Source organism: Abramis brama (assembly GCF_963993115.1).
Source record: "Abramis brama genome assembly, chromosome: 18".
Lineage (NCBI taxonomy): Eukaryota > Metazoa > Chordata > Actinopteri > Cypriniformes > Leuciscidae > Abramis > Abramis brama.
In genome coordinates, this window is record NC_139980.1 from 6936912 (window position 1) to 6951314 (window position 14403).

The window sequence follows — 14403 nt, forward strand, 5'->3', positions numbered from 1 at the left end:
TTTTTGCTATTTTAAATCTGGTTATGTGTTTCCAGCTGTACATCAAAACAGAAGTATGATCCTCCTTAACTCATAATTTAAGATGCACAATAGGTTGCCAGTGAGAGGGTAGCATTTGGCAAAAAAAATTGAGTGAGTGTAAAGGAAGAGAGTCTTGGAATAGTCAAAAATGTTCTTATGTTGTTTTTGGATGTGGCCCTGTACTTGGGAAATGTTAATGGGTTAAACTGACGGCAATTATGATTATTTGTATTGGTCACTTGCCATTCAAAGCGATTTTGCAGTACATCAGTTACAGGGACCGTCTCTGTGGTGCTACTTTGGGTAGTATCCTGTATTTTGTTTAAAGGGTTAGTTCACCCAAAAATGAAAATTCTGCCATTAATTACTCACCCTCATGTCGTTCCAAACCCGAAAGACCTTCGTTCATCTTGCTATCACATGCTATTTCTTTCCCAGGTTGTTTACATTCTTCAACTGTTTATTTAATTTTTTGACCGTTTAAGCGCAATAAGACATGAAAGAGAACTATCCATGCTGTCTGACAGCTAACTTTCTGTGGCTGCGTTTCGGGTGTGTGGGCTTAGAAAAACACACATCAAAAGTTTAAACTGGCAAGGCTTTAAAACGCATGCAAATAATAACCTTTCGTGATAATGAATTGCATAACCCCGATAGAGATGAGGATGATGATGATAATAAAAATAAGAATCAGAAACATTAACTGCAACTGATAGAATGTGCACTTGTAGCACAATACAACAGTCTCTCTGTAAATGCAGATCGTGGAGACATTTTAATTGTTCACGATCTAATATCATCATATGTGACCCTAGATCACAAAACCAGTCACATGTCGCACGGGTATATTTGTGGCAATAAAAAAATGATTTTTCTTTTATGCCAAAAATCATTAGGATATTAAGTAAAGATCATGTTCCATGAAGATATTTTGTAAATGACCTACAGTAAATATATAAGACATTTATTTTTGTGAGTGAATGCAGCACAATCGCAAACATAAATGGACAACTTTAAAGCCGATTTTCTCAATGTTTTGATTTTTTTTTTGCACCCTCAGATTCCAGATTTTCATCTTGACCAAATATTGTCATATCCTAACAAATCATACATCAATGGAAAGCTTATTTATTCAGCTTTCGGATTGATTATGTATAAATCTCAATTTAAAAAAATTGACCCATGTGACTGGTTTTGTGGTCCAGGGTCACATATCGCACACCTCTTGCCTAAATTCACATTCCATTTCCAACAATTGATTATTAGGTTTTTGTTTGTTTATTTATTTATTATAATTTAGTGTTTGTCTGTCAGTTAGTCAATAGTTTTCTGATTTATATCAAATTTTGCACAAAAAATTAAATTGGGGCACACTACCATGCTATAAAAGTTATAGCAGGTAGTCTCTAGTCTGTACCACATTTCATATACTGTCATGCTGTGCCCAGCCTTACTTTGACATGAAGTACACTTGCAAGAGCAAAGGAATGAGATGGTTTCTCTTTTGTCTGTTACTGCAACAACCACATCATTCACATTCTCTCTAGTTTAAAGCTCTACAAGGTTCAAATAACAGGACACGGCAGTAATTAAGAAACTCAGGTTGCCATTGATATCGATGAAGTTATTTATCAAAGTAGAGATGAAGACATGTTGTCCGCCTCCCAATGGTCCCCTTTGCACACTCCTCTCTGGAATGAGGTGAGTCACATGCTGAAGCTTTAATCATCCTCCTGTAAGGCCACAGCTGTGTGCGAAGGGGTGGTCTGAGCCAAGCGCTCTCATGTCTCATGTCTCAGTCTCGACCTAATCCTCACACCTCACACAACAGGTGATGTCGTACCTCGACCTGAAGGTGTGACTCAAAAATGGGCCATGTTATCAGCAAGCCAAGGCAATGTGCGTGTGACGGGGTGAGAGAAAAAGTGTCCTTTTTTACGGTTACTCTATTCCACAGTACGGCAGAGAATAGGATTACAGTTTTAGAGCCATATGAAAGCTGTATTAATTTTTCCCCCTAAATTCTGTGTTTTCTGTTTAACTTTTTTCTGAATTCTGTTTGAATGGTTAAATTGTAATAATCAAAAAGGATGTAAAGTAAATCAATTGAATTCATAAAACTTTAACAGTTTATCAAACATGTATCAATAATAAATGTATTATGAAATGTTTCAGTTTAAAAAATTTTTTTTTTATGTTGTTTACGATTGTAATCAAATGAATGTGTAAAACTTAAAAAATGTAATTAATCAATTCTTCAAATTTTTTGGCAAAAAAAGTGATGCAGATGATTACTGTTTGAATTAAAACATTAATAGTAAAGTATTTTAGTTATAATTTCTTCAAATGAAACCAAAGTTTTATTTTGGTTGGTTGTAATCAAGAGATTTCCGTTTCTGTGTTTCTTTAACAATAGTTTTTATGAAAAGAAGTGGTGACATGCTCGATGAACTTTTGAAGATGAAGATTCTGTGGATCGTCTTGGCATAGTGAGACAGCATACGCTGAAAACAGCATCACATGCTTGAGTGTGTGTGTGTAGTTGACAAAACTGCGCCACTCATTCACACACAAGCAGAACAAGCAGATTTCTTATTTAAACTGCAGTCTTTTTGTAGTTTGATATTCACAGACACTAGTCCATATTGCGATTTGAAGTGTACGCTCTTACATTTTTGCCATTTCTTGTTATACAATAAATTCTTTTTTTATGACTGGACTCCACTATTCCACTATGTGTTCTGCATCACAGAAATCATAAAGCCCTATAGTTGTACTGGTTTTGCACTGGGTCTTGAATGAATAATAAAAAAAAAAAGGAATGTGCTCTTTCAGAGGTCCAAAAAAGTCTTCTCAAAAATACCCACTTCTCTGCAGTTTTGTTGAGATTGTGTGGAGGATGTTGTTTGCCTAAAAGCGGTTGTCCTTTCTCTGAAAGGCTGCAATTATATGAATTGTTCTTGTGTGTTCAACACTATTGTTTTTCTTCCTTGGTTTTTCAGTGATTTCAGTGAGTTCAGCCCAGTACCGCGTTTCCTATAAGCCTCCAGACGTTCTTTATTCCTTCCTTGTGGTTGGAAAGCCTGCCTTTTTATTTTAATGACAGCCATCACATTTTTGGGACTTCTTTGCTTTATCAATAAATCTTGAGGTTTTTTTGTTTAGTTTTTTTTTTTTTGTTAAAGGAGTCGAATAATGAGTATTTAAAAAACAAAACAAAAAACAAACAAACGATGTACTGTGAAAACATTTTAGAACTAGAAACCTCCTTCCCAGCCCAAAATGTCTCATTCCTCAACTTTGTGACGTCACACAGACGAATGCATCAACGTGATGATTGATAACGTTACACGTTAACGATGCCAATTGGTTTATCAGAAACTCGACCCACCCAGTCACAGTGAGGTAATGAGGAGAAAGCTATGTGGTGTCTATTCATTTCAGTCTGGCTAACTGTTTATGCACCACATTCCAGGAGATTGTTATACTGTATGAATCTGTCATGGTGATGATGCAGGCTTTCCAAAGAGGATGCTATTGAAGTATGAGGATTTAAAATTATATTTGAACTGACAGTAAACTTGCGGCCTGTGTCTTAGTGGAGAAAAGCGCAATTGCTCGTTTCACATGTGAAGCGAGCCTTTCTTAAAGGCACAGCTGCAAAAACAGATTAATTCTAGGGATCACAGAGAGGGTGAATTTTGTTCCCACACTGTTCTTTTTAATATCAGCCTTTTTCTTTTTTAAGCTGTCTTTTTGTATGAAGGTTTGTAGCTCTGTGTGTATTTTAAAGCAGAACCTTTCAGCTATTTGATTTATTATTCATAGCTTATTCAGCCCACTTTTACACATGATTGTTACAGTTGTTCTCATTTGAACATTTGTTTTCACCCCGACAGAATGTTTTCTTCCGGTTCCCAGCTTAAGCTAACGCACCTGATTCAATTTGTCAATTGCAAAGCAATTAGTGTAGTAATTAAAGCTGGGGTGTTAGTTTAAGCTTGGATTGAGAGGATTCTCTTAAGGGTGCATCAGGATACAAGTTGAGAATGACTTGAACTGTAAATGTTACATAGATCATTAAATAGTTATTATAGGTAGCAGATGTTATGTTAATAATGTACAATACCGTTCAAAAGTTGGGGTCAGTAAGATATTTATTTAATACTTGATTCAAAAAATATCTTACCAACACCAAACTTTTAAATGATAAGGAAAATTATTATATTAAATATGATTTTATATGGTGTGTAAAAGCTATGTTTTTTTTCTATTACTATCTCCTTCTGTATAGAAAGACTTATGCTATAAAAGGTCACATTTTGTCTGAGATTTGTTCTCAGAGTTAAAGTTCTCATTGCCGTGTTAGTCAAATCTGCCCTGCTCACAGGCTCTCTCGTCACAGGTATCTGTCTCATTAACTGGCTACATGGGATCTGTCAGCCCGTGCTGCCCCATCTGTCATACTTTGGGCTATAATTTGGCAGCTGTGTATGACTAAGCCTCAGAGTTCCTCTCAGCCTTACAGAAGCACCTGTGCTGCAACCTCCGAAATTTATTACAGCACCATTTCTGAGTGAGAGCAGACGGGAGAGGAAGAGCACTTTCTCAAATATTGGAAATACCCATGACCTCATCTGCAGTCTGTGCAAGTGTGTGCTGGGGTTAGTGTGCCGCCACACCCGGCTCTCCACACGCCCCTTCCAGCCATCCGGAGGTCTCACCGGCAGGAAGATTATCAAATATTTTCATCAGCACATACACATAGTCTAGCACTACACTACAAATGTGATTCATAAACTCAAAATGTCAAGTGATTCAGTAGGATTTGTCTATTGTTCCAGTCTGAGATTTATTCTTATTTATTTATTTTTATTATAAAATATCACTGTAGTAATAATACTTACTGCTGTCCTTACGCTACATGCTGTCATTAAACACAGAACGTTTGGTCATTTGTTTTGCCCTTATTGTAATGAGCATAATATTTTGCTTTCACATTCCAAGTGTGTTTTTTTTTTTTTCAGTTGGTATTTTTAACTCGTTTATACTATGGATATTTTACGCAATGTTTCTACATTGTGGGTTGTTTTCCCAGGGTTGTTCTCCTGTGGTGCTTGCGGCAGATTATGTAGGTAAATGTAGTCATTGGGCTTCAGCTCTCTCATTAAGGATAACCCAGCAGCACCGCTGCTCTGCACCACAAAAGTCGGCAGACGGTTGCCAGGAAACCAAGGAAACTGACATTTCAGAGCTTCTCCTGTCATATGGGAACAATGTTCATCTGTAGTGCATTATAATTAAGGCGATGAGGCCTTATATGCAGTGCCACCTGCTGTATTTATATTTAACCAGTGTAACTATCAGCCCAGGTCTGATTTTGGGTTTAATAATTGGTCATCTTAAAGCTTAAAGGTTAAAGCTCACTTTGTAAGTGTGTCAAGTGTTTCCTTAGATAGAACCACTTGAAAATGATGCAAGCCTTATATAGTGTGAATTGTCATTTTCATGGCAACTTGTAAATTATAAAAAAAGGATACTTTTTTCTAGTGTTACCAGGATTGTTCTTTCGGGCAAGTAGCAGATAATCTGTTCGACTTTAAGTTGTTGAATTGCTTCTGATCATCACTGCTTACTGCTTCGTTGCATCATACTCAAAATCATCCTGCTGATATCTAGTCAGTCAATTTGGTTTGTGATTGTAGCCGTGCAGTGTTTTGCCTCTCCACAACGGTAGTGGTATTGATTTGTTCATGTGGTGTAATCTGCACTTTGGCACAGCCAAGTTTATGAACAGTGTTATAGTTAAAGACCTGCAACACTGAACTCTGACTGAAATCTGTTCATTAATTGGTGCCTTGTTTATTTTTATCAAAAAAGTAAAATAAAAATAAAAACAGAGATAGGAAGATATATCTGAATTTGTTCAGAATGAACATGCATATGTTTTTCCTTGTGAAGATTTCAGAACAATTTGCAAATGCATGTAAAATAACATCCTTGTTTTCTTTTTTTTAAATCACTCAAGAGTAAGGCACTTGGTATTTTTTTCAAGTATTGCCATTGTGTTTCATTACCATGATGGCTGGGTGTGCTGTTTGTGGTTTTTGGCATCTTAAAGGGTTTCCCCTTTGTGCCCTCCGTGGCCCCTCTATTTACCTCAGTAATTTTTTTCTTTTTTTCTTTATTTTAATTATCAAGATGGCAGTTATGATTGTTGGATTCTTATACTGTCCCCATTTTTCTCTGTTTCAGTTCTACATAAAGGGATGAGAGGAGGAAGGTCTGATCACATAATGGTCACCACACATGCCTAATTCAGGGTCACTTTAAAGTTCACTTTCATCCCGCTATTATCTGTCCTCCATTCTCTGGCCTCTCCAGCTGAGTGGCTGCCCATGTTCCCTAAGCTTCGTTAATTCAGCTACTCTGCGGGCATGCTCCAGTGCTGAGCTCCGCCACTTAGCCGTACCATGACCAGTCTAAAGCGTTCACAGACCGAACGCTCTGTGGGCGGCTCTGTTCCCGCCACAGATGAGTTTTATACTCGGCGTCTGCGCTTGCCCAATGGAGGTGCTCCTCCCCCTCGCAGTGAGAGCACGCACTTGACTGGCACGCCCGGAGTTCCCAAAATGGGAGTTCGAGCACGGGTTGCCGACTGGCCCCCCAGAAAAGATGGCGGCAGTGGAGGAAGTGGAGGAAGTGGTGGAAGTGGTGGAGGAGGAGGAAATGGTGGTGGAGTGTGGCACATCACGGTGGAGACGGATTCCCCTTCCACCACCACAGGAAGCGCCCAGAGTAACTTGTCAAGCAAGCTCGGCCACCTGATCAGCCCTCAGGACTCATCTATGCTGCGTAACATTCACAACACGCTGAAGAACAAGATGCATAGTAAAGGCAAAGACAATCGCTTCCTCTCACCTGATGGCTATCTCGGGTCACCCCGCAAGGGCATGCGACGTATACGGCAGCGCAGCAACAGCGACATCACCATTAGTGAACTGGACGGCGATGGAGGTGAGGGCTGGTCTTTTTCAGGATGGACACCCATGCATCGAGAGTACGGCAGTACCTCATCTATCGACAAGCACGGCGTGTCTGGCGAAAGCTTCTTCGATATGCTCAAAGGCTACCAGACAGACGCTCCGGACCAGCGCAGCCCTGCCCCTGAAAAGTTAAGCGAGTTACTTACAGTAGCCCATAAACAAACTGCCCTTGACTTGCCTGACGGACCTCTTGGCCCTCTTCGCGGCAGTCCCGCCAGTCGTCTGAAAGAAAGAGAAAAACACATGAAGAGGCGTTCAAAGTCGGAGACGGGTGGTGAGTCCATATTCCGCAAGCTGCGTAGCGTCAAAGCCGAAGGAGATTCATCACGTGCAGGTTCTGACGCTGAGGATGGAAAGTCTGACGATATGGGTCCCCCTCCCAAACCATGGGTCTGCCAGAAAGGTTTTGCACACTTTGATGTCCAGAGTATTCAGTTTGACCTGAACGAGGCCGTGCAGAGTCGGCAAAGTGCTGTAAAGCGGAAGAACACCACCACTGGTGCCTCTGCTGCAGCCGCGGCCTCTGCCTCCAACACTTCATCCCTCTCATCCACCCAAAGCGGGGCTTACAGCTCCCCTTGCGGCAGCCAGGAAGAGCTCAACATCAAGGATGGGCCTTCTCTTGACTCTGGTGATGACAAGAGCAATGATTTGGTTCTCAGCTGCCCGTGTTTCCGGAACGAAATAGGAGGTGAAGGAGAGAGGAACATCAGCCCTTCGAAGCAAGGTAGTATCGGCAGCGGCGCCTCCAGCTCTTCAAGAGATGAAGAAGGATCCCCTGAAAGAGCTCCCAACACACATTTCAGCAATGCAGGGGTGGCTGTTCTTGAATCCCCCAAGGATGGCAAAAGTCTCCACCATGATCGTGGAAAGAGCAACATTGTTGAACATGTGGACTTGGGTGCATATTATTACAGGAAGTACTTTTACTTGAGAGGTGAGTGCTACCCTTGACGTACTGGTAAGATTTATGTGCTGATAGTCAACAGTTCAGGCAGTTTGATGTAGTAGCAATAATAATAATAATAAACTTTATTTTATAGAGCAACTTTAAAAAAGTGCTGTACACAAAATAAGCAGTGCATAGCACAATAAATAAAAATAAAAGTAAACAAGCTTAAAAGTTAATACAAAAGCAAAAGGGATCTACCTCAGACGGGTGTCCACATATTCTGCTAGATGAAGCATCCAAATGATTTGTGAAACCTAACACTTCCTGATTTCTTTTTATTTCATATTGAATTACATTAATTTCGAATTATCGCATTGAATTATTGAATCTATTGATGCCCTAATTAAATCATTCATTCAACTGTTGCTATTCATTATCGGACCCTAATGCAAATTTTGTGTTTATTGATGATAATTTGTTATTGCACTTGATTATATTGCGGCTGTTTTTTAAATGAATTAATCATTAATTGAAAAAAAAATGTTTAAATCCTCAGAGCACTGGAACTACTTGGGTGTTGATGAGACACTGGGACCTGTAGCTGTCAGCATTCGTCGGGAAAAACTGGAGGATCACAAAGAGCATGGCCAGCAATACAACTACAGAATCATCTTCAGAACCAGCGAGGTGAGCGTTCATTCACACCACCAAATACAGTGACATGTATAGTTGTAGCGTCTGAATCAAACCTTGTGCCTGCACAGAGAGAGTTAATTCAAAGCAGTTAGCAGTGAGTGAGATCCAGGTCTGACGCCCACTGCTATCTTATATAACATGCTTAGAGGCGAGTTCTCTCTGCTAGTGCACGGCATAGATCACTCTGTGCCCTGACTGGCTTGTCACCATACTGCTTCTCAATCACACTGCTTTTGACAGCAGCTTGGATAAAGGTTAGACCATCTCTCTAATTATAACAAAAAAAGGCTCTTTACATGTGACCTCTGCCTTTGGTATCATTTATAGCAACCGCTTATGATTCACATGCATTCTGATGGGCCTTAATAGCTTTGTGACTAAGGTGACGCATAGCCCAACATGGCAATCTTTCCACTGCTATTTTGAGAATGGCAGGTGGGCAGACGTGGGTTAGCTTAGTATAAAACTTTTGTTCCACTCATAACGGCACCTTTTCAGGTGTTTGAGATCTCTGAATCATAATGAGCAGGTACTAAAAGACAATAGTATGTTGGGATCTGCAGTACCAAGTACTAATTTTCTCTGAACATCTCTTATACCAATATTTAACACCCACCTATTGAGTCTCACCTGTAATTTACAAATGTATACTGATACTGTATATGTTTTCCCAAACATGTCTGAATCAATAATTCAAATATATTTCTCTGTCATATTTTTAACCTTTCCACCTATAGTTAACAACCTTACGAGGCTCAATTTTGGAAGATGCTGTGCCCTCCACCTCCAAGCATGGCTTGGCTCGAGGCTTGCCTCTAAAGGAGGTGCTGGATTACCTCGTACCTGAGCTCAATGCTCATTGCCTCCGACTTGCTCTCAACACACCGAAGGTCACAGAGCAGCTGATGAAACTGGATGAGCAGGGGGTATTATGATCCTACATTCCCTTACAGTTGTCAAACAACTCAGTCATTTCTTTAATTTTATTATAATTTTGGTAATGCCTACAAGTGAAGAATCGTATCCTTGTTTTCACTGTTTCCACTACACCTAAAAAATACAAATATGCACATACAAAGGATTTTATATATAATGAAAAAATATACTTTATGGCTTTAAATACTTAAAGTATACAATGTGTCATAAAATACAGAGGGTAATTATCAAGAAATATTTAAAAAAAGTAATTATATGATATGCTAATTAATAAATCACCATTAATCTGTCATTTTTACTATATATCTATTGATTTCTTGCTGCCATATTTATTTTGTTATTCATTATAAAATAATTCAAAATATAATAATATTATACGTATTTAATATATATTGTTATATATAATATATAGTATATATAATATATACATTGTATACATTTGTATTTATAATATTTATTTATTTATTTATGATTTATTTGCATCCTCTTCTGGCATAAAACCAAATTCAAAAGTAAAAGGTTCCTTTATGAATAAACTATATTATATTGAAATAAAATCAAAAGTTTGTATATGCAATAAAACATTCTAAACTTTCAATAGACAGTCTAGATTCTGACTGTTATTTCACATATCAGGCTTTAAAGAGTTAAATGCTTTGTTGTGCTATTGTGTTATAAATGTACTTTTTTTTTACATTTTTAAAATAATTAATTGTATTTAATTTGCACATTAAATTGGCAGCCCAAAAAACAGAAAATATTTACTCTCGTTACTCCTTTTTTTCATGGGTTGATGGTCTTTCTTTGCTATCTCTTGTGCAGCTCAGTTTTCAGTTGAAAGTGGGAATCATGTACTGTCAAGCCGGCCAGAGCAGCGAGGAGGAGATGTACAATAATGAGGCAGCAGGTCCCGCCCTAGAAGAGTTCCTGCAGTTGCTGGGAGAAAGGGTGCGCCTTAAGGGTTTTTCCAAGTACCGTGCCCAACTGGACACTAAAAGTGAGTCTTGTCTTGAAGGTTTGTTTAATCGCCACTGAAGCCTGAAAGCAGTATTGTGTGATTAAAATTGCAAGTAGCTAAAGGGCCAAAACGCTTACTGAATCTCTGGTCTCCTGTCATGTCAGTCTAGTAGTTTATAGGGCTAGTTAATTAATTCTAACTGGATCACACTCAAATGAGCCTGCAGCTTGTTCCAAATATGTTCCTCCACTGTCAGCGGTTTATTGACAATTGGAGGTCATGTTTAATTGGGAATGGATCTAAACACCTAACCATCACCTCCTGTTTGAACCCCATAGCCCATATTTGAGACCCATTCATGCGTGCCGTGCCTGGCATGCATGCTCCACCTCTCCCCTGTTACCATGAGGAATATCGTCTCTGATCACAAGCATGCTTTTAATTCCATTTATCAGACTTGACATCTTACCCCTGACATTCCCTCCCTCCGCCCTGTAGTGTGGTCGAGAAGGGGCGGTAGAGGTGTCAGAAAGCTTTGATCTCAGCTTGACGGATTAGGACATGGTTTCACAGTCAGGTGGAGCACAGAGATCAGGAAGGAGGGACTAAGGAGAAGATGAGTTTGTACCCTCGTGTCTCTGTGGCCATGGTGCAGAGCAACAACTGCAGTATCCTGTTTGTGAACAATAGAAAAAAAAAGGGGTGCTATAAAAGTGTGGCAGCCATATTTTGCCCCAACAAGTCAAGGAGCATTAAATAAATGAGATTGGATGATCAAAGGCTCTAGACTGTATGTTCCCTTCAGTCAAAGCGGAAATCCTTCTTTATTTAACAAAGGAAAGGCAGGTGGTCACATAAAAGCTGTATTTGAAAGGCTAACATGAGCTGCTGCTTTTTTTCAGCGGACTCCACTGGAACACATTCTTTGTACACAAATTTTAAAGACTATGAGATCATGTTCCACGTGTCTACAATGCTGCCCTACACGCCCAATAACAAACAGCAGGTAAGCTGTAATACTATTGCAATAATTGAACTTTTTCCTTTTATTTTTAAACTATCACATACTGTATACCACTGTTTAAAAGTTTGGGGTCAGTAAGTTTTTTTTTTTCTAAAGTAATTTATACTTTTCTTATCCTGCAAGGATGCATACAAGTGATCAAAAGTGACAATTATAATGTTGCAAAAATATTATATATCAAGTAAATGTTGTTCTTTTAAACTTTGTTCATCACGTTTCACGGTTTCTACAAAAATATTTAGCTGCATGACATTGATGATGATAAATGTTTTTTGAGCACCAGTGTCACATGATCCTTCATATCATTCAAATTTAAAGACTGCAGTAATGGCTGCTGAAAATTCAGCTTTGCCATCACAGGAATACATTTCATTTTAAAATATATTCAAGTAGATGTCAGGTATTTTTAATTGTAATTATTTTTCACAATATTACTGTTTTTACTGTATTTTTGATAAATGCAGCTTTGGTGAGCATAAAAGTCTTCTTTCAAAAACATTGAAAAATCTTACCTTCCCCAAACTTCTAAACGATAGTGAATACTGACCTATGTTGTTTTCACTTCGTAGCTGCTAAGGAAAAGACACATTGGAAACGACATTGTCACAATCGTGTTTCAAGAGCCCGGAGCAAAGCCATTTAGTCCCAAGAACATCCGCTCACACTTTCAGCATGTCTTCGTGGTTGTTCGAGTGCTCAACCCGTGCTCTGAAAATGCCTGCTACAGGTGAGTCTAATTGTTTTTTTAGCTGCAAAAAAATTCTAGCAGCTATAGGCAAAAATGGGGCATTTGTAATTTGTAACAAAGGATTTTTGGACAGATGCATTTTGCATCAAATGATTTCCAGTCTGTGGTAGCAACAGTACTCAACACTGTATGATACAGTGTTACCAATGTGGACTAATGTTGTAATGAATCAGTCAAAAAGACTTGTTCAAATCATTCTACAGAATCATCATTAACTGAATCCACCAGAGCAGTTACTAATTAACATCTGACTCTCTAACTGAATTGTAACTTTTATTCATTTCTGACTCAATTGGGTTGTACAGTAGATGTTATTGTCTTGGGATATTGTTTTTCTCAAGATCAAAAAGATCAGTGTAGGTACATTTTTAAATAAACATTTAATAGTGATAGGCTAAGGTATCAACAACAATTTTGATTTCATGACTGGTTGTTTATTTGTATCCTAGTTGAAGTTGAAAGTTTTTTGTAATAAAAACAAGAATAATATTTTATTTATATATTTTATATTATTTTAAATAAAACCATTGGCCAATGAATTTAAAATAAGCTTTTCCCTGTCTTAACATCTAATTGTAGGGATGTTGTTTTTGGTTTTATTTTTGGAGAAAAGGATTTTCTTCCTGCTCGCGGTGGGTTATGTTCTCGCTTGATGTCCTCTGGCCAGCTTATTACTCTTGTCGTACAGCACATTACCCAGGGGAGCACTGCTCTTAACCACTTCAAATGAGCTAGGCCTGCTTAATTTCATTCACGCCTACTGGGGGCTGTTTATCAGTAGGATTTGTTGATCGTTGCATTGCTTGCAGTTCAACCTTGAAAGTGCTACTGTGAGTCAAACAAAAGACAAAATTTGTGCTTATCTGAACCGATCGGGCATCAAAAAGGATGTTGATCATCATTGATATCTTCATTGTGAATTACTCCCTTAATCTTTCGCTCGCATACTCTCTCGCTTGCTTGCTCGGTTTCTGTTTTGCCTCATGAAACTAATAGAGGTTATAATTGCTGATGGGCCTCATTGTGTGTCATCTTAATTATACCCAGTAGGGAGCCTCATCGCTGTTCAGCTCTGAAAGTACAGAAGTTACAAAGGCCCGCCCTGACTGAGCCTCTCTGGAACAATAAGCTAAACGGAGCACATAACAAACGAGAGGGCTGCATGCACACCCTTGCCAACTGTCCTCTCCTGAGAGGGGCTTGATGAGGGCCTGCCGCTTAAACCCGACAACCCTCTCCCCCTTCTCTGACGGACTCTCTCCCCCTTCCCTGACGGACTCTCTCCCCCTTCCCTGACGGACTCCCTCCCTCCGTTCCTCCTGTAGCCCCTTCAACCGCAAACTGAATTCTTCTTGTGAGCTTGAACTTTTCCTCAGCTGTGGTCACTCTTGCTATGTTAACCTGCTTGGACTGTTTAGACAGGAATTGGCATGGAAGCCAGGAAGTGGATCAGGTGGGTTCAGCGGGTCTTGGGTTTTCATTTGTGATTGTGTAGCGTGGCTGTTTATTTGTGTAAAGGTAAAACACTGGAATGAAGGGTGATTAAAGGTGTTTATGGAGAGAGTTAATGATTTAAATGCGCTCCTGTTGTTTTATTGGCTGCTGTTGGGTGTACTGAAGTGGTTAACACTGTTCACTGAGGGCCTTTGATTTTGACAGATGACCTCTCAGCCACCAGGGAAATGTTAAGGTAGATGGTATTATTGTACAAAGCGGAAGCTGTTAAACTGCTTTTTTTTTCTTCTTCTTTTTTTTCTTCAGTCCATCTGTACAGAAGTGTTTCCTGCATCACTATCGCATTGCCGCAGGGTCTACAGTGACACAGCAAAATAAATTGTTGTGACGTTGCAGTCTGAATCATGTAATGGTATCTACAGACTTTTGCATTTTTCCCTTAAAATTAGTAGCTGGAATATTTAAAACCTATTAGCGTGAATCCATCTAATAAATTAGTTAATCAATCTGTTAGAGTGTACTATCGATCAAAAGTTTGGGGTCAGTATATTTGTTTTGTTTTTTCATAAAGAAATTTATACTTTTAATCTTTAAATCGATCATTAGGGATTTTGTGAGAAAAATATT

The 14403-nt window shown here is 38.9% G+C and overlaps 1 protein-coding gene across 4 annotated transcripts in view; it reads left to right on the plus strand.

Moving 5' to 3' along the window:
* Positions 1-14403, plus strand: part of sipa1l1 (signal-induced proliferation-associated 1 like 1) — an 89409-nt gene that overhangs the window by 52190 nt on the left and 22816 nt on the right. For all 4 annotated transcript variants that reach the window (XM_084091417.1, XM_084091419.1, XM_084091420.1 and 1 more), the window contains exons 2-7: positions 6277-8004; positions 8516-8646; positions 9393-9581; positions 10414-10588; positions 11452-11555; positions 12143-12300. In XM_084091417.1, coding sequence (XP_083947543.1) covers positions 6495-8004; positions 8516-8646; positions 9393-9581; positions 10414-10588; positions 11452-11555; positions 12143-12300 — 2267 coding nt within the window. In that variant the 5' untranslated portion in view covers positions 6277-6494. The remainder of the gene's footprint in view (positions 1-6276; positions 8005-8515; positions 8647-9392; positions 9582-10413; positions 10589-11451; positions 11556-12142; positions 12301-14403) is intronic.